Source organism: Poecilia reticulata, chromosome 15 (assembly GCF_904066995.2).
Source record: "Poecilia reticulata chromosome 15, P_reticulata-male-v2, whole genome shotgun sequence".
Lineage (NCBI taxonomy): Eukaryota > Metazoa > Chordata > Actinopteri > Cyprinodontiformes > Poeciliidae > Poecilia > Poecilia reticulata.
In genome coordinates this window covers 29,704,918-29,725,419 of record NC_088844.1, presented here as the reverse complement: position 1 = coordinate 29,725,419, position 20,502 = coordinate 29,704,918, and the positions used below count along the sequence as shown (strand labels likewise).

General features: G+C 49.3%; 1 protein-coding gene and 1 long non-coding RNA gene across 2 annotated transcripts in view; one reads left to right on the top strand and one right to left on the bottom strand.

Moving 5' to 3' along the window:
• hectd2 (HECT domain containing 2) overlaps positions 1-20,502 on the bottom strand; it is a 40,400-nt gene that overhangs the window by 17,377 nt on the left and 2,521 nt on the right. Inside the window, exons 2-14 of the mRNA XM_008430125.3 lie at positions 17,147-17,288; positions 12,953-13,094; positions 12,775-12,877; positions 12,611-12,700; positions 12,060-12,124; positions 11,889-11,934; positions 9,122-9,231; positions 8,336-8,484; positions 8,139-8,262; positions 6,495-6,591; positions 6,312-6,419; positions 4,346-4,478; positions 2,642-2,730 (exon numbers count right to left, since the gene is read on the bottom strand). Coding sequence (XP_008428347.1) covers positions 2,642-2,730; positions 4,346-4,478; positions 6,312-6,419; positions 6,495-6,591; positions 8,139-8,262; positions 8,336-8,484; positions 9,122-9,231; positions 11,889-11,934; positions 12,060-12,124; positions 12,611-12,700; positions 12,775-12,877; positions 12,953-13,094; positions 17,147-17,288 — 1,398 coding nt within the window. The remainder of the gene's footprint in view (positions 1-2,641; positions 2,731-4,345; positions 4,479-6,311; positions 6,420-6,494; positions 6,592-8,138; positions 8,263-8,335; positions 8,485-9,121; positions 9,232-11,888; positions 11,935-12,059; positions 12,125-12,610; positions 12,701-12,774; positions 12,878-12,952; positions 13,095-17,146; positions 17,289-20,502) is intronic.
• On the top strand, positions 2,725-3,244 carry LOC145555072 (uncharacterized). Its single transcript, XR_014091146.1, has 2 exons — positions 2,725-3,025; positions 3,078-3,244. It is a non-coding gene; the product is annotated as an uncharacterized LOC145555072 (long non-coding RNA).

The following is a 20,502-nucleotide window of genomic DNA, read 5'->3' as shown; positions in this document are numbered from 1 at the left end:
ATTCATCTTCCACGACGTTTAGTGAATCGTTCACACTGCAGCCTGAAGTGACTCAATTCAGATTTTCTTGCCGGGTCCGTTCACACTGCCAGTAAATGCTACCTGCATGTGTTCTGCAGCGTAAACGGGCAAACGACCTGAAAGTGCCCCGCATGCGCAGCAGAGGGCGCCATAGCGTCAGCGTTCTCAGTGTTCTGCTAACCGCCATAAAGAAGAAGAGCTCAGAGTTTGCGTAAACATGGAGGCTAACGGTGTAGCTTAGCTTATATATTTGAAGTTGTTGTTCAACCGGAGCAGCAAATTAACAACTTAATCCTCATATAATCCGTCATGGTTGATGTTTTTCTTCCCTCTTGCTCGTATCAGGAGCAGAATAGTGAGATTTGTTGAGATTCAGTGACGTTCAGTTCGGATGAATGCGGCCTGAACGTTATGGTCGCATTTGAATCGGATACGTATCGGTTATGGATCGGATTTGGGTCACATTCTGAAAGAATCCGACCTGAGCTGTTCACACTGCCATGAAAAGATCGGACACAGGTCACATTATGTCAAAAAAAATCGGAATTGGGTCACTTCAGGCTGCAGTGTGAACGCAGCCTACGTCTCCTCTGACGTTACAGAACATAAAAAAAACTGCTGTCTCTCTCTCTTTCTTTCTCTCCCTCCGTTTCTTTCTGTTCCCCTTCCTGTCAGCTGCTCTCTCTCTCTCTCTCTCTCTCTCCTTCTCCCTCCGTTTCTTTCTGTTCTCCTTCCTGTCAGCTGCTCTCTCTCTCTCTCTCTCTCTCTCCTTCTCCCTCCGTTTCTTTCTGTTCTCCTTCCTGTCAGCTGCTCTCTCTCTCTCTCTCTCTCTCTCTCCTTCTCCCTCCGTTTCTTTCTGTTCCCCTTCCTGTCAGCTGCTCTCTCTCTCTCTCTCTCCTTCTCCCTCCATTTCTTTCTGTTCTCCTTCCTGTCAGCTGCTCTCTCTCTCTCTCTCTCTCCTTCTCCCTCCGTTTCTTTCTGTTCCCCTTCCTGTCAGCTGCTCTCTCTCTCTCTCTCTCCTTCTCCCTCCGTTTCTTTCTGTTCTCCTTCCTGTCAGCTGCTCTCTCTCTCTCCTTCTCTCTCTCCCTCCGTTTCTTTCTGTTCTCCTTCCTGTCAGCTGCTCTCTCTGTGTTTCACATCACCTCTCTGGTTTTATGCCTTCGTCCTTCCTTTTACCAGACTGGTTCTTTTTTACTGGACCAAAATCAGGACGAGCCTGTTGAAAAGCTTCACCGGGTCACAGACTGTAGGTACTGAAACACACCGAGGTTCCACCTCCTCCTGGACCTGCTGGTCACTGGATGGAGGGAAACATCGACAGGCCACAAAAAACAGAAATTATTAATATTTGAATAAATGAAAGAAGATTTTAGCTCTAAATGTTCGTAAGAAAAAGCTGGGACTGAAGGATCTCTTTACGCAGCAGACTGCGGACAGATGGAAATGTAGAACTGAGTCCAGTCCAAGGTTCTGACTGGACTTGGAGAATTCGTCGGAGGTGACCGACAGTTTCCACAAAAAGTTTTCATTCGAGGCTCGAATTCTTCTCTCCGTTTGCGGATGATGAAAAGAGTCATGCTGTGGGCTCCAGCTGCTCTCCAGAAAAGGTGGTCGCTTCCATGGCAACCAGTTTGTTTTGACCTTCACAGCGTAACTTTCTGTTTGAGGCCAAAACTCCTGGTTGAGTTTAAACTTCTCCAAGCAAAGTTCGCAGTTCGACTTCGGAACAGATCCGATTAAACCCGACAGAATCGGGACGTGTTTCAGCTTCTAGACAGATTTTCCCGTCGGTTTTTCAGCCTGGCCGTTCTGTATTTGAGCCGTCGTCAGAAACAATCTGAACTCTCTGTTCTTTCTCCTCGACATATTCGATCCATCTGTTCCACCGTCACATCACTTCTGCCTCCTCCAGGGTTGGTTTCAGGAGACGCAGCCTCTCGTCTCGGCGCCGCCTGGCTCGGCCCTCCAGAGCCTTTCTGACGGCTGAACAGGAACAAAGCGTGATAAATTAGCCTGTAGTACAGGCACACATGTGGAGCATGCAGGAACACCCAGAAGCAAACAGCCCCTCCTCTTCCTCCTGCCAGACTCAAACCAAACCCCCGTCTGGTCCGGGTCGCTCTCATCCCTGCTGCTTCACGCTGAACCAAACCAAAACCCTGCAGGTTTCAGCCCTCCACGCACCGAGGGTCTAGAACCAGAGCGCTGGAGGTGTTAACAGGTTTATGTGTGCGACCACGAGTGATTTAACTGCTCACAGAGAGCTGGGCAGGAACAGGCAGCTATTAGGTTATATAACCTTTTGACGGCTCCCAGCTGGCCTTTCACCGCGCCTGCAGAGCCGGATCGCTCTGGTTTCCTACGCACACGAAGGCAACACCCCCACAATGCAACATGCATGTTCTCCATTATTCAGATGTGAAGGAGACGCTCCAAACACACGCCACCGTGTCCCGGATCCGTCCCGGTTCTGAACATTCGTCAGTCATTACGTCAGTCTGGGCTGCCATTTCATGTGCGGCCAGCAGAGGGCGCCACCTCCAGGATGGACGGAACAATTAAGAAGACAAAATAACAACAGAAACATAGAAACCCAGATTTCTGTGCTGTGGAAGGATACAGTCCCGACCATCTGGAACTCAGAGTAGTTGTCGCTCTTCCAGCTGCTGAACCAGTGGCAGCGCGAGTCCTTCATGAAGGAAAACATCCCTGGAGCAGAAACGATTCCCGTTAGAGCCGGACGGAATAAGATGGAGCAAAACATCACAACTATAAGACCCTCCTGTTGCAGCAGATCCATTCATTAGTTTCTGATTGGCTGACTAAGGTCCAGACTAATCCGCCTCTGACTGGTCGGGACGGCGGCGGTCAGAGCCAAGAGGAGGCAAACATCTGGAACCGGGCTTCACATCTCCGAACCTGAAGCTGCTCCACGCACAGAGGAGCCTGTGTGTGTTTGCATGCACCTGTCTGTGCAGCTGTGTGTGTGTGTGTGTGTGTGTGTGTGTGTGTGTGTGTGTGTGTGTGTGTGTGTGTGTGTGTGTGTGTGTGTGTAGGGGGGGGGGGCTTCCCCTGCTCGGCTAATGAGGGGAACACAGCTCTCATTGACTGTCTTTGCTCTGGGCTGACGTCCCTCTGGCAGCAGAAACACAGACGACCGCAGAGACGATGATGGAAAGAACAACTTGACCAGCAGAGAGAGAGAGAGAGAGAGAGAGAAAGAGAGAGAGAGAGAGAAGGAGAAATAACACCAGGAAGGAGTGAAAGGAGCAGATGCTCTGACTAACGTTTGTTTGGTTTAACTGAAAAGATTCACAAGCAAGAAAAGAAACATCTGGCTGGAAATCCAGAGAATTAAATCATCTTCTAAGATTTATGGAGTCTGTTGCTCTACAGCAAACATTCAAGTTCAGATGAAGCTTTTCTGTCAGGAAGAAAGATTTTAAATGAGCCTCTGTTCGCATTATGGTCCAAATCCTGGTCCTTGAAGAAATGAGAAACAAAGTCACTGACATGTATTCATCTGGCTCAGATGTTCACTAGTCCTTTATTCCAAGTCCAAATCAACTCTCGCGTCTTGAGGGACACCGCTCCATGTAGCCGGCCCTTTAAGAGCTTAATGCCTCTAACCCGAGTCCTGAGGTCGGGTTCTGATCCAGAATCATCTCTGGGTGTGAATGACAGAGTAGAAAGACGAGAGGAAGTCAGGGACAAAGGAGGAGAGGAGAAACCCTGATCTGTAGGATCTGAAGGAGCCGAGTTCAGAGATCAATGTCCAAGTTTCCAGAACCAACAGTGTCTGCTTTCTTCAGCGTTCTGACACTTATTCCTCCGACCCAAAAACTCTCAGCTCAAATCCACCGAGGCCGCGGCTAATAAAAGTGCTCTTTCCATTTTTAGCCAATAAAAATGTTATTTTTTTCCACTTGCTCTCAACAAAGAGCAGCTTCTCTTTCCGTTGACTCTGCATCAGCGAGGATTTCCCTTCCAGATTCCCAGCTGCTCCCTGGAAACCAGCGTTTCCTTCAGAGACGGTTGGATCTTCTGGACCCAACCGTCTCTGATGTTCTGGTCTTCTTAAGGTTTGGACTTAATCAGCTTGTGTTTCTCCAGCTGCCTTTCTAAAGCTTCAGCTGTGGGGAGTTTGTTTTGATCGTAAAGACTCTTTACGATCTCTGTAACTTCACGACACAAAGTTCGATTATTCTGGAAGATCCACCGATCGTCAGCATTTCCTGAACTGATGGAAGGAAATGTTTCTGGGCTTTGATAGAAGGTTACCTGTAGCTTGCAGAAACGCCGCGCTGTCTGTGTGGAACCTCACCGTAGTCGGTGTGGAAGATCTGACGAACCAGCAGCAGGAACCACTCCTTCGTCAGACCGCCCATGTCAAGCCCCGCCTCCCCGACAAACGTCACCCGCAGCTTCTTCTTCAGGTCGCACCGTTTCCTCATCAACTGCACAGAGACACAAACAAAGCTTAAACTAATCTTTTCCATGCTGCCTGGTGTGGTGTTTTATCACAGAGCCGTCTGGGGGAGAACAGCACCATGTGTGCCGAACATGACGGATTACAGACGTTTGGTGCGAACCTCACACCGAGGAGGAGAGACTTCAGATTTACGATCAGCCAACGGCTGGAGGGAGAGCTGCAGACATTCCTGCTAATCTTCAGGCTCTTTATATTCGCAGACCTCTCCCATCCACTGTTCCCACAACCCTAATTAGCCTCTTCCCCTCACTGGAGCATCAGGAAAACAGGCTTTTCTGCTGGATTTCTCACACATCCTCAAGCTCCAGCTACCCTCATCCTCCTTATCGGCCTCTTCCACCAGAACCTGCGCACGTTGACCTTTCCATTACAACTCAAAGGTCAATGTGTGGGGACCATTATAGCATAGCAAGGCTCATTGCCTGTATATCGGCACCATTTGGTCAAATGACGTTTAGGTTCAAACCCGTCAGGCTGTCGTGGCCCTTCATGTTAACCACTTTACAGAGTTTTAAGCTGCTCACAACGTTGTTTTGGTGTTTGCTGGTATCCATAAGCAGCCATCAACAGAGTTGCTGTTGTGACCCCAGCCTTTAGCCAATCAGAGACAGACAGTCTCCTGATGTCACTCCGACTCGGCTCCGTTAGAACCTCACTGTAGTCGGTACTAAAATAGAGGCTAACCGACACAAAGGGAAGACTCTGGCAATCGAGTCAAGACGTAGTCAGGCCTCGTCTCCACGGGCCGCCACAGTTCCCTCCTGCTTTCTGGGACCATCCTGAAACCAGCCAGGTGTTGTGTGTAAGCGATCTGATTGGCCCCAGGAAACATTCGTTGATTGGTCCACAGATTTACGTCACCAATGGACGTAAATCCATTTACCAGCCAGATCAAACCCTGAGGTCCAAACCGTTTTAAACAGAGGAGCGGATGCAGCGCTGACTGGATGGGCAAAGAACAGAGATTAGAGATTCTGGAGAACCGGCTGCCATGAGCAAAGTGACATCATCAGTGGGTCGGCCACATGCACGCTCACAGCCTGCCACACACACACACACACACACACACACACACACACACACACACACACACACACACACACACGGTCGTACGCAGCTATCCAACAGGGGACATTCCATTGATTTCCATTCATTTCTACAGCCTAACCCTTTTCCTAACCCTAACCATCACATACCTAACCCTAACCCTAACCAAAAGTCAATTCACACCTTAGTACCAACTGCGACCCCTGACCCTAAAACAGGGTCATTTCCAAGAGAGGACCTACAAAATGTCCCCTCTTCAACGGTGAGTCCCCTGTTGGTGAGTGTAAAATGACACGCATGTCCCCAGTTGGATAGCTACACATGAACACACACACACACACTGAACACGCGCACGCACGCACACACACACACACACACACAGCCAACTGAGACACACCCGACTCGGCCAGAACCAAACCAAACCAGCCAGCCTGTAGATGACACTTTTCTCTAGGATCACTCTCTACAGACGAAGCTCATTTCAGCTTCTAGTAAACAGAATCTACTTCCTCCAGTCATGAACATAGAGTGATAAAATCTAGAGCAACGGCTCTTGGTTCAGATATTTCTTCACCATGACAGACTAAAGCAGCTCAGCAGACGGAGCTCCAATCCAAATGTCCAGAAGTCCTGAATGCAGATCTGACCTTTCGACAGACGTTGATTTGTGTTAATCTTCAATAACACACCTGACACACCTGAACTCTCCCGCAGCCACAGCCCAGAACGTCACGTGAGTTTGTGTTCTGACCTCATCCAGCGAGTCGCTCAGGAGTTGTGCTCGTCGAACTTTAATGTTGAGGAACAGCAGGTTCATGTCCACCCTCTGCCTGCGGGACACTTTGCTCACCAGGCTGAGCTGTGAAGCAGACAGACATGTCTTTATCTGTGCAGACCCTCAGCAGCTCTTCACAGCGCCGGTTCCGATCCTCACCCTGGCCTGGCTGATCATCTGCTGCTCCGAGTCCTTCTGGATGATGGCTTTCTTCACCGCGGTCGACAGGATGAAGGGGAACTGACAAAAAGAAAACCTGATAGAGAGAAGAAGAAACGAAACGAGTGGATCATTTTCCTTACAGAAACATTTCATTCCTCTGATGTCTGGTCCAAGCTAAGCCATCCTTCATGACCTGGATCCCCGACACGGCAGCCCGGGAGTTCTTTCCGTCTGAAACCGTTTCAACTGGATCAGTTTCCACCGTCAGGCTCTAACGAGACGCGACGCGGCGTGAAACAAACTTCATGGCTTCTGTGAGACTTTCAAACTGCAGCTGTGGGAACATTTCCTCATCTCCGCTCCATCGGACTTTCAGGAACCCTGAGACGGCGCTGACGCCGGCCGCGGTTCCTGGAGGCAAACTGGACCTCGTCCCGTCCCGATCTGAGGAGTGTGACTTCTCTGAGGGGTCCCAGGATTTTAACCAACAAACTGCAGAACATGCAGTCACAGAAAAAAGAAAGTATTTTGTTCTGAACACCTGGAGTCCAGCCTGCGGCCCGGCAGCTTGTAGCAGCACCGGGAAGGTTCTGGTCCACTCTTCTCTCCGACGTTGCTTCAGCTCATCAGCATTTCTGCTCGACTCTCTGGAGGTTCCATCACAGCTTGGCGTCTGGACTTTGACTGGACCATTTGCATTGATTCTTTCCTTTTTCAGCCGTTCTGTTGTAGGTTTTGTGGTCGTTGTCTTGTTGATGACCCAGTTCGGATCCTGGCTGTACGGCAGACGGACTCACATCGTGGTATTCTGAGGAGACCTCAGTCCAATCAATAACTCCAGGTTTCCAGGTTGCTGCTAAACAAGCCCATATCCCCACTCCTCCACCACTGTGCTTGGCGGCTGGACTGGGGTCTCAGTGCTGATCTGCTCTGTCTGGTTCTGTCCATTCTAGCCAAACATTTCTACGTCGGTCTCCTCTGTCCAAAGGACAAAGTCCCAGAAGTTCCGATTAGAAACGGGCAGTTTGAACTTAAAAAGTAATTTAATTTGTTTATTGCAATAATAATGAAAGGTGGACACACTTCTGCTAACGCGCTAATCGCTAATCTGATTTCCTGTTAAAACTTCTCGTATTTTTCCTGAAGATTTTTGCGTAACAACAATCCTAAAACAGCTACTGCTCACATTCTCCATCCGTGATGCAGTGAGGCAAATTACGGTTATTCTGTACCCAGAATGCATTGCTGTAGTTCTGCAGACGCTTCCTGAAAGCCCAAACAACACAGGTAGGTTAGTAATGACTAACTGGAGCCTGTTGGGGGCGATATACTGTATTGTGTCATTGACACACTGAGGGTATTGATATGGTTGGCTGTAGCGCATTAGCATTAGCATTAGCAGAACTAGTGTTTCTGATTAGCGCTTCAGAGCTAGCGTAGCTAAGTGTTTAGCTAGCAGTGCCAACCTCAAACAGACTTATTGCTAAAAAACTTTAAATAATAAGAGTTTGATTCATGAGTGCTGCAGAGCATAACTGTGTTCAGACTTAATTACTAAAACTGTTTTATGGACTTTAGACACAAATAATTTACAATAGTTAAAAACAGATCAAATCTTCAGTTTGACAGGCTGAATCTGACCTGTTTGAGTTGCCGTAGTTCTGCCAGGTCCTGTAGTCCTCCATGAAGTCAATGTGCTCCAGAGTGATGTTGTAGAAGTCGGTGAAGGGCATGATGGGAGGAGAGGAGACGCTGTTGGCTGCATCTGACAGGAAGACAGTAAAACGTTGGAAGCGATCTGCAGGGCGAACCGGCGGCGTGGCGTTCGTGAGACTCACTGAACAGGCTGAGCACTTTGGTGGCCGAGGGAATCCACCAGGAACACTTGGCTGGAGGAGGAAGCTCGTCTGGCTCTGCAGGAAACAGGCGCGTGGAGATGAACTGCAGGAGGCGCTCCACCAGCTGCCGGAAGCGCCTGGCCGACAGCCTGACGGACCCAAGCAGACCCATGTCACCAAGGAGTTAAAGCCGAACGCACAAGAGGACGAAAATAGAGACTTCACAGAAAAAAACGCAGAGAGGGAGAAGAAAAGCAGCGTCGGCTGGAAAAACGTGGCTTTCTGGATCTGAGCAGAACTAAACAGAACCTCTAATTTGAAGCAGCTTGCTCTTAAATCAAACCCCACAAAGAACATGTTTTGAAATGCTCCTGACTCATGCTGAGGGAGACGAATACAGAAGCTGGCCAACGCTGGTCCGCTCAGGTTCTGAGTCAACCCCAGAACCCGTCTGCGCCAGGTCGCAATTTAACAAACAGACGCTTTAAAAAGCAGAAATTTTAAACGGATTTACTCTCTGCAGCTGAGAGTTGGTCCAAATCAGATTACATGAACTTCTTAGACGCGGTCACTGTGAATGAAAGTCCTAAATAATTAGTTCTCTTCAGTTTCTATGGAAACGCATCAAACCGTTTGGAGCCGTTTCATGAAAAGACGCAGATAAAAACCCGCTGGTTGATAATCGAGCCTGAAGACGTCTTTAGATTTATCTTCTGCTCAGATGTTTTCTCCAGAGAACTGAATTTATCTGCAGCTTGACGGTGAAAGCAGGATGAACACACTGACCTCTTGAGCCAGTGAACCAGGAAGTGGTGGTCGGCCTCGGACAGCGCTGCGATCTGCCGCAGCAGGTGAGCGAAGATCACGTAGGTGCTGGTGCTGGAATACTGGGGGTTCTGGACACAGCAGGGTCATGACCTTTGACACGGTTCATCCCAACATGTTGACAAACTGAATGTCTGGAGCTGACAGGAGACTTTGGGTCAAGTTTTGGGAATATTTTAATAACCAGACGGAATCGGATCAGATGGGAGTTTCCTCACTACGGCCATCGGCGCATCGTTACTGTACAGATGAACACATAACTTCATATTTATTTATTTATTCCTCTAAGTCACACCTTGACTCGGCCCTCTGGGTTTTCATCACAGCTGGAACTGATGAAGCTCAATTTGTCTGGTAAATTTTAAAATTTGACAAAAACTGACATAAAAATGTTTTAAACTTTTCCTGAAAAATGACTCACTTGTTTCTGGGAGGTTTTATCTGTTTAACTCTTTAGTTTAAGCACAGAAATAGAAACAGATGAAGCTCAGAGGATTCTGGCTCCATGACCCACATTCACTCCGACGGTCCAAAGTAAAGCTGCTTCAGTCTGAAGGCGTCTGAACTTTGACTTTACTGTTTATTATTCCTCAACTGGTCTTACCATATTCAGTCCATTAGTATTGCTGTAAAGGTCTTTCCATATATGTTCATTCGTCTGTAATTAGTTGATTTATTCTTACGTTTTGCTCCTTGTGTTCACTTTGCTAAGTGTTTTTATCCATATTTCAGACTCTTGAGTGTAATCTGAGTTATATAATCCCAAATGATGGGTAAAATCAAGAAGTAGAGGCTGAATCTGAACCAGCTCATTAGCTCACTTGATGATGGAAAAACTGCAGAGCAAAATAAAACCCAGACACCAGAAAAACGTCCAAGTCTTTGGTTTCTAGGCTGATTTGCACCTTTTCCTGAGAGCCGAACAGAAAGACGGAGAAAAAACTGGTTCATTTGTGAATGTGCACGAAACTGAGGACAGAAAGTTTTCAAATAGTTCACTGGATCAGAACCCAGAGTTGAAACGGTGTCAAAGTTTCTGAGCCGTTTCAGCTTTAATGGTGCTTCTGCTGGAAAGTTGGGCTGAACAGAACCGAGCAGGACTCCAACAAAGCTGCTGAATAGTTTCTGAAGCATTATGACCAAAAGCTGATTCAAATTATGCTTTGAATCTGCAGCAATAAAAAGAAGAAAGATGCTGAACAGCTTGAGTACTTTAGGATTGGCGCCCTTAAATAGAGTTTCCTGTTTCACGCCCATATAAGGGAGAGAGAGGAAAGTGGATGAAAACCAGAGACAGAAAAAGATTTGTAGTTTTCTCCAGCAGACCTTTGATGAACCACAGCTGGAGATGAACTGCAGCCTGAACTTTAATAGCAGTTATCAACAAGCACCATTAAGTTTCAGGGGTTTTGTTCCTATAAAGAGCGCAGATGAGCTCTCAGATCTGCTGTCGGCCAACTGGAAGGCCAGAGAGCTGCAGAACGCTGAAGAAAGAGAGGCCTGATGGGAAAACCTGAGCTGCAGGCGGCGTTCAGAGCGCTGCAGGCGGCGCTCAGAGCGATGCAGGCGGAGCTCAGAGCGATGCAGGCGGCGCTGAGGGCGATGCAGGCGGCACTAAGGGCGATGCAGGCGATGCTCAGAGCGATGCAGGCGGCGCTGAGGGCGATGCAGGCGGCACTCAGGGCGATGCAGGCGATGCTCAGAGCGATGCAGGCGGCGCTGAGGGCGATGCAGGCGGCACTCAGGGCGATGCAGGCGATGCTCAGAGCGATGCAGGCGGCGCTGAGGGCGATGCAGGCGGCGCTGAGGGCGATGCAGGCGGCGCTGAGGGCGATGCAGGCGGCGCTCAGGGCGCTGCAGGCGGCGCTCAGAGCGCTGCAGGCGGCGCTGAGGGCGATGCAGGCGGTGCTGAGGGCGATGCAGGCGGCGCTGAGGGCGATGCAGGCGGCGCTGAGGGCGATGCAGGCGGCGCTGAGGGCGATGCAGGCGGCGCTGAGGGCGATGCAGGCGGCGCTGAGGGCGATGCAGGCGGCGCTGAGGGCGATGCAGGCGGCGCTGAGGGCGATGCAGGCGGCGCTGAGGGCGATGCAGGCGGCGCTGAGGGCGATGCAGGCGGTGCTGAGGGCGATGCAGGCGGCGCTGAGGGCGATGCAGGCGGTGCTGAGGGCGATGCAGGCGGCGCTCAGGGCGCTGCAGGCGGCGCTCAGAGCGATGCAGGCGGAGCTCAGAGCGTTGCACGCGGTGCAGAGTGCTGCAGGCGGCACTCAGAGCGATGCAGGCAGAACTGCACACTTCCATGAATCGTCAAAGATTTAACGAGAAAAGCTCAGCCGGACCTTCCAGCAGCAGCATCTGAAGCTTAAAGTCGGACTTCATCCGACTGGATTAGCATTTTGAACATTCACAGTTTGAATTTGCCATTTTATTGTAATATTTGCCTCGTACTATGCAGCTCAGATTGTGATAATGACTCTGAACTCTGATGTTTAAAGTTTCTGTCAGTTTCATTGCGTCCGTATTTCTGTCGACTTTCAGACACTCGATGCGTTTCCATTACTGATGTTAGAAAACTTTCTACATATTCTGACTAAAAATGCACGGCTCCCAAGAAAAGGAGGGAATCACCATAGCAACGCGTGTCTCTGGCTCCCCATGACTCAGCAGTTTCTCTCTGATGGCTCCGTCATGCTGGACGTTTAACCTGCCTGTCGGTGTGTTTGAGTCTCACCTGGATCAGAACGAAATACGCCCGCAGGTCGTCTTTTGTCCGAGGCCTAAAGACACAAACACAAGAACAAAGAACCGGCATGAGGATGAAACCCACAAACATCTTTCACTTGATCTCACTCCGTCTGGAAACATTAATAATGATGAAGCGATAAACTGAAGCGGCTCTCACCCTTTCCACTCTCTCAGCAGGCTGTTGATGATTCCTTTCAAGACCGACTTCTGGATGTCCTGAGGCTGAACACAAACACACACCGCTCAGACGGACACACGTCTGCTCCAGCTTTAAACCTCAACATTACACTGAAACCCAAACAGAAGCAAAGCTGAACTTGTTTCATAAAAGTTTTAAAAGTCCAGTTGGGTGAGCTGAAGGTTCCGACCTCATGAACTCAGTAACAGATGATTATAAATATTTATTAACGCCTAAAACCCAATTTAAACGGCTACTAAAAACTAAATAAACATTAAAATTAACTAGACACTAAAATACTTTATTAATTAGCTTAAATTCCTTGTGCAGTGGAGCTGAGACAAAGCTCACGCTGCACAGCGCCCTCCAGTGGTCGCTTCTGTCACCTGGAGTCCCTCAAGGTTCAATCCTCGGAACCATCCTATTTAATATCTACATGCTCGCGTTAGCTCGGATTATAACATCAGTTGCCATGACTACTCAGGGCTGCACAGCCTGGGCTCATCAGAACCGGTCTGGGTCTCACTTACTGTGCTGAGCAGCGAGTCGTAAACGGCGCTGACGAACTTGCCGTTGACTCCCGAGTCCTCGATAGTGTTGAACAATCCGTTGGCCTCCCGCTGCGGGACGTTCAGACGCAGTGAGGAAGCGGAAGCAGAGCCAGGCGGCAGCGGCGGAGATTGATCTGTTTTACCTTGAAGGCGGCGTTGATTTCTACGAAGGAGTCGAAGGTCGTCAGGTAAAACTCTCTGACGTCCCTCCAGTCACCTGATTGGGCGGCTCGCTCCACGTCGTCCCTGTTGGAAACGGCAGATGTGAGTAAAGCGGCGAAGAGGATTCTGGGATGTTTCAGCGTCAGAGAGGAGACCCACTGGAACTCCTTGGTGGTTTTGGTCCGGAGCGGGATGACGGGGTCGCAGGGGAACGGAGCTTTGACCTCCTGAGGCAGCGTGTCGATGGAGAGCCGCTGCTTCTGCCGGACGTCGCTGCAGATGGGAGGCAGCTCCCTGACCGCTGCGGCGCACCGAGCGGGGAAACAGGAGTCATGAGGAGCCGCTCGAAACGGCACACAGCAAAACATTACAGCATCGGGTTTATTCAGCCTGGCGGGGGGAAATCTGGGCTTTCACAAATCATATATTTAATGTTCCAAACTAAATATTTAACTCAGAAGCTGAATATTCAGTTTACAAAGTAAATATTTAGCTTGCAAATTAAATTAGGAAGCTAAAAGCTAAACATTTAGTTCAAAAGTAAATATTTAAATAGATAAATACTAAACAAATAGCTCAAAATTAAATATTGTTTATTACATAAATATTTAGTTCTAAAGTATTTTTTTTCCCAAACTAAATATTTAATTTTCAAAATAAATATTTATCTTCCAAATTAAACCTAAATATGTAGGTTGCTAGCAAAATATCTAGCTAGCAAGCAACTAGCTAGCTCAATATTTAGCTACCTAAATACTTAGGAAGCTAAATATTTAAAATGATGGAAATGACCTTGTGGATCAGTGGAAGTAGACTATCAAAATAAGAGCTGGGTTTGTGGACCTCTATAGTTTTTATTTTCATGCATCATCAGTAGTTTTGCTCCTGACATGTCCGGTGTGTTCGCCGGAAACAGAACAGATTTAACAGATAAACACGTTTACATCTAGAAATGAGAAAAGATTGAATTTTTCTGCTTTCATATCTAAAAGTGACGCCTGCTGATCCACCATGGAGGCCGGGTGGAAACACACATGTCCTCCCTCACACACACCCATCCTTTCTCTTCATAATTGGCCCCTCATTGTCTCCGTCTCCACGGTAACTCCCTTCAGGACGAGGCCTGTCCAGGTGCATTGTGGGTGCAGGACAGATTGTTCAAGCAGGAGGGAAAAGGAGCGGAGAGGCGGTCTGAGGGCAGCATGGCGCTCAGAGGAGGTCATCGGGTTTGAAACGGATTCCAACTCCAGTTTTTATCCAGGTGGAATGAAAACTAAATAATTAAATAAGTTCCAAACATTAAAACCATAGAAATCTAAATTAAACTGGTTCAAACTGCAGAAAATGGAGGATTTTCCAAACAACTGCCAACCAGGGGAAATCCCAGCAGGTTGCAAGTTCAACTCCGAGGTCAACGAGAAAACGCCAAAGTGTCCCATCTCAGACTCTACAGGCCTCAGTCAGCAGGTCAAAGGTTAAAGTTCATGAAAGGACAGTTTGCAGTCTGGAAAAAAACTCTTCACTTTAAAAATCCAGCAGCAGAACTTTGGTTTGCAAAGCTGCACCTGATGGAGGGACGATGTCCTCTGGACAGATGTGGACATGTGGACGCCAGGCGTCATTACATGAGCACAAACACATCAGAGCAGCTGTAAAGCACGGCGCTGGAGGAGTGGTGATCTGGGCTTGATTTGCGCCTTGAAGTGACTGGCTGGACCAGCGATGATGTCTCTGGGAGTCCATCTGTCCAACAGTTCGGTCCAACGATACTGTGGAAACTCATCTCTGCTGCCTGATGCTGAGCTGTTAGCATGACAGGGCGGCCATGACAGACAGCAGCAACGGCCTCAGTCAGAGGATGAAGATGAAGGTCCTTCCAGCCCGCAGCATCACTACATACAGAGACATAAAGATCCTTGTTGCCGTTCCCCTCCATGTTGCCGTTCCCCTCCATGTTGCTGTTCCCCTCCATGTTGCCGTTCCCCTCCATGTTGCCGTTCTCCTCCATGTTGCCGTTCCCCTCCATGTTGCCGTTCCCCTCCATGCTGCCGTTCCCCTCCATGTTGCCGTTCCCCTCCATGCTGCCGTTCCCCTCCATGCTGCCGTTCCCCTCCATGTTGCCGTTCCCCTCCATGCTGCCGTTCCCCTCCATGTTGCCGTTCCCCTCCATATTGCCGTTCTCCTCCATGCTGCCGTTCTTCTCCATGTTGCCGTTCCCCTCCATGTTGCCGTTCCCCTCCATGTTGCCGTTCCCCTCCATATTGCCGTTCTTCTCCATGTTGCCGTTCCCCTCCATGTTGCCGTTCCCCTCCATGTTGCCGTTCCCCTCCATGTTGCCGTTCCCCTCCATATTGCCGTTCTTCTCCATGTTGCCGTTCCCCTCCATGCTGCCGTTCCCCTCCATATTGCCGTTCTCCTCCATGTTGCCGTTCCCCTCCATGTTGCCGTTCTTCCTCGTTGTTCTGGTCGTGGCGTGCCTCCAGCGCGGTGATGTCTTGTTTCCAGGACGACGGCCACTTCCTGTTCCAGAAGCCTCTCTGAGCCTGGGTGAGCTCTGCACACGGATGATGTCAGCTCAGGGTCGGTTTGGCCTTCGCTGGGTGGAGACTTTGACTGGACCGCCACATCACCCAGGTCACTCGCCATGGCAACAACTCCTGGTTGCCATGGCAGCTTTTCATCGCCTTCAGGAGGACCAGCATTATGCAAGCTAAAGGCTTTGATCGTACTTTGGGTTCAGGCTCTGATGAAGTCCCAGGCTCTGGTTTCTCCAGGGTGGATGGAAGAGGGAAAAGTTGTCTTTGTTTGGAACGTAGCAGAAGCATCAGTTCTACCATCAGAACCGATATGTTGGTGATTTTTTTTGTGCAGCGCTGATGGAAACGCGTCCTGATGGGAGCGATGATGGCGTTTTATCCTTCCAGGCCTCTGGCTCTGAAAGCCAGGCGTCAGTGATTTCTGATTCTGACTCGAAGCTTCAGATGAACCTCTGATTAGCTCGGCCTCAGAACTCAAAACCATACTTGAGGAAAATGAAAAAGGAAGCAGAAACCTCCTGAATCTGTGATTATCCAGCAGACTTGACGACTGTAACCGGGCAGAGGAATGCTGCAGCATCCTGTGTACGCAGCCTGAGTGTGTGTGTGTGTCCACTGTTTTCCTTTCATATGGTTTTCATTTGGGGTGGAGGTTCGCATAATTATTCTGGCATCAGTCGCCGTGGTGACAAAGCTGGCTGATGAGCGCTCCGCTGGGTCTCCGTTCTCATGGCAGTCAGAAATAACCTCGCCTTTTACGAGAACCAACATCCTCCTCCACGTAAAAACACTCGCAGTGACTCAGAACCGACAAGACGTTCGCCGCTTCACCAGAACCTCGGCTGCACATTTCAGCCCAGAAACCAGAGAGGTTTGCATCGCATCAGCAGAAATCTGAGTTACGGGTCGGATCCTGGGTTTGGATCCGCGGCCACACTGCGCTCCTCCTGCCATGCAGGCTGCATTCTGACTGAATACATGAGGCGTACTGTAAACAGAGGAAGTAACACATCATTACAGCTCAGACGGGACCCACATCAGATCGACTCAGAGAACAGAACCGGGTCAGGCTGTAGGTGAGGAACATCTGCTGTAAACCTTCACAGCAGGTCAAAGTGTTGCTTGTCTCACTGCTGGACAGGAGAGACAGTTTCTTTACAACCAGCTTCGGCACTTCAAACATGAAGAAATGATGTTGAATCAGGTTACAGTGGTTTAGCATCTGCTCTCTGTCTAAACACAGCAGAGAGCAGAAGGTTCCTGTTTCCACACGTCGTAGTCCGGGAGACTCGATTCGATAGAGGACCAGCGCTGAAACATCTGCTCCAGCTCCAGATGCTGTGGTTCTCTTTCTCTCTGAGTCAGACCAACCTGTTCCCCTCCTGGCCTGTGGGGGCGCTGCACCAAGAACCACAGAAGGAAACGACACCAAAACCTCTGGAGGATTTCTCTTCAGTTTTTGGCTAAAAACCACGAGTCATTTCTCCTGCTAGCACTAAATTAGCATATTCGTTTTGGTTCTATTTACCCAGAATGCCCTGTGCTGTAGTCCACTTCCTGGTTTGGGAGCCGTCTGCTGTCTGCTTGGCTTTCAGTTCAGTTGAACCCAAACCTCCGGATCCTTCTGACTGCTGATCGACTTCACAGGTAAATGCTGCCATTTTATCAGCCTGAGAGTCTAGATTCTTCCTTCGGTCTCCTAGCAACCAGCACAGCCAAGCCTAGGTGCAATTTGGAGGCGTGTGCCGTTGGTACCAGCAGCATGGCCTGCTTCAGCAGCAGTTCTCAGGATCGTGCCTCAGCAGATGTAACTCACTGTGCCTGATCCCCAGCGGGCCGGTCAGCGGGCCCCCGATGCCGATGGCGAAGCCCCGCCCTCCCGCGTCTCTCCTCTGGCTGAGCGTGGAGATGAAGGTTCCCAGAGATGGAAACGGCTGCTTGGGTCCTCGTCCCAAAACCTGCCGTGGAGAAAACGTCTGTTTAATACTCTGTAACAACAGAACGATGTCTGGAGGAAAATAAAAACAAGACAGATATGTGTGTGAGCACATACACTTCTGCTAATGCGCTAATAGCGGAGCTACTTTTTCCTTTAGCACCTTGTCCTAACTTTGAAAGTGTTTAGCGCTGGAGACCAGGACCCCCCACCCTCCTGACCCCACTGGGGACAAGGGTGTCAGAAAGTGGATGGATGTTTGTGATTAGTGCTTTAGGGTTAGCGCAGCTAACCTTTTAGCTAGCTGCCCACCGCTGGTTTCCATGATATAAAAATGAGATCAAGGAAAATCATTTAATAACTTTTTCCACCTTTGATGTGAATTCTGCCCTCCTGTTTTTAAACATAAACATTTTAAAAGCTCAGTAAATTATTCACATCTTTATCCTGAGACATTTCATGTTTTCTACTGAAGTTGTTCGGTTGTGGATTTTAATGCTGTGACTTTCCACAGCATGATGCTGCCACCACCATGATTTACAGCTGGCCAGGCGTTCAGGACACTGTGGCCCATTTTTCCAGAGGTTAGTTGTAGCTCTGCTCCTTATTCCACTGGATTATGAGCAGAGCTGGTTGGAATCTCCTTCGGCTCCTTCGGCGTTGCTTTACGACCCATCAGCAGCTTTAATGACTCCAAAACCGGAGCTGATGTCCAGCAGTCATCACAGGACACACACACACACACACACACACACACACACACACACACACACACACACACACACACACACACACACACACACACACACGCGCACACACACAGCTTCGAGACCGAACAGTCCTGCTTCTGGACTGATGGAGGAAGCTGGAGTACCCAGAGAAAACCCCAGTGTGAAACATGCAGAGACGCCCGGCTGGGATTCAAACCCAGGACCTTGTTGCTCGGAGGCAGCGGTGCTTCCATCTGCCGCTGCTGTACGTCTCATAAATGAGACGCTGGTTTATAACCAGCTTGTTCTGGAAAAAATTCGTAACTGCAGATTTATTTTATGGGCTCTCCTGACAAACGTTCCAGCTAATGACCGAGTAGCCGTCGTCTCGCGGCTCTTTAGTCGACCAATAAAGTCGGCTAAGTGACTCTCTGCATTCTCACATGTTGAGGTTTCTCAGCAGAACTTCCTAAGCTGGTCCAGACTCTGGGCTGCATGATCAGACAATGAGAGCATAACCAAAACTAAACACATGAGCCCAGCGTTTACCGACTGCTCTCCGTGATTAATCACACGCTGCGCCGGCCTCGCTATCAGACGCGTCGCAGCAGCAGAGCCACGAGAGCAGCGAGGCGAGATGGAAATTACAGGATAAAAAAGAAGGAGCCGAGGAAGAAAAGTGGGATGGACAGAAGACGGGGAGGATAAAGGACAGGAAGAGAGGGATATGAGAGAGAGAGTAATTCAGGAAGCGGGGGAATAAATGGAAATGAAAGAAAATAGGATGAAGAGGTTCAGAGCTGAACGGATGCAGAGCAGCTCCACATGTTCACAGAGACAGAAACCTGTGGTGTGTTCAGGGACTGCAGGAAAACACAGGTTTGTGTCAACACAGTTTGTGACCAACAGTAAAATAATCAGCCGATCGTCATCATGGCGTACAGTTACTGCAGTAAAAACTTCAGATCAGATCCTCCTGTTATCATTTCAACATTAAAGACGCACCAATCAGGATTCAACGCAGATTTATGTTTTTCTTTAAACCTGCTGAGTCAGGGTTTTTCTAAAAACTGTAAAAATCCTGCAGGATGTTTAACAGAGGAAGGAAATTTAAATATCAACATTTATTGTGTGAAAGTCATTTATTATAAACCTTTATAAGATTTTAATTTAAACTAAATATAATTTATTGGTGTTTAAAGATGAAGAATTCCGACTTTGATGAGTTGATGAGGAAAATTGATTGGTGCATCTCTGATAAACAAGTTAAATGATGTTTATACGTTTAATGAGATTTAAGTGTGGATATGTTGTTTAATGTTTTGTAAACTTTAGAAGTTTCCACTAAAGGCCATGAAACCAGATTTATTCAGTCGCGTTTCCTGTCCAGGTTTGAAACTCCGTCAGACGGTGAGAAGCTGAAGCTGCTGGATGAAAGATGTGGTCAGAGCTGCTTGTTACCTGAGAGCAGCTTCTCACAGCTCCGCCCTCAGCTGCTGAGGGAACCCCGAGACATCCAGAGAAACGTCCCAGAATGCACCTCTGCCGCCCTCAGCTGCTGAGGGAACCCCAAGACATCCAGAGAAACGTCCCAGAATGCACCTCTGCCACCCTGAGCTGCTGAGGGAACCCCGAAACATCCAGAGAAACGTCCCAGAATGCACCTCTGCCACCCTCAGCTGCTGAGGGAACCCCGAAACATCCAGAGAAACGTCCCAGAATGCACCTCTGCCTGGAGCTGGGACTGAATCCTCACATCACATCTGACGGCAGAGAGTGACGGCAGAGAGTGACGGAGTTCTGCTGCAGCTGGATTCATCTGCTGGTGGCTGATGGAGCAGCTCATAAGTGTGTCCACAGTGTCCACCATGTCCACAGTGCCCACCATGTCCACAGTGTCCACCATGTCCACAGTGTCAACCATGTCCACAGTGTCCACAGTGTCCACCATGTCCACAGTGTCCACCATGTACATCATGTCCACAGTGTCCACAGTGTCCACCATGTCCACAGTGTCAACCATGTCCACAGTGTCCACAGTGTCCACCATGTCCACAGTGTCCACCATGTCCATCATGTCCATCATGTCCACCATGTCCACAGTGTCCACCATGTCCACAGTGTCCACCATGTCCACAGTGTCCACCATGTCCATCATGTCCACAGTGTCCACCATGTCCATCATGTCCACCATGTCCACAGTGTCCACCATGTCCACAGTGTCCATCATGTCCACAGTGTCCACCATGTCCACAGTGTCCACCATGTCCATCATGTCCATCATGTCCACCATGTCCACAGTGTCCACCGCGCCGTGCTGCCGCCGCCTCCACCAGGCGGCCATGTTTTGTTCTGGCAGCAGAGCAGCAGGTGTGGGCCGGCTGGGAAACGGTCTGGCTCTGCGGACTGGGCTGTACTGGTCCGGTTCCAGCAGGCAGACTGGGTCAGACATCTTAGTGGGTTTCTGGTGATTTACTCACCACATGTCTGGAACGGGTCTGGTACCGGTTCTGACAGAATCAGGCC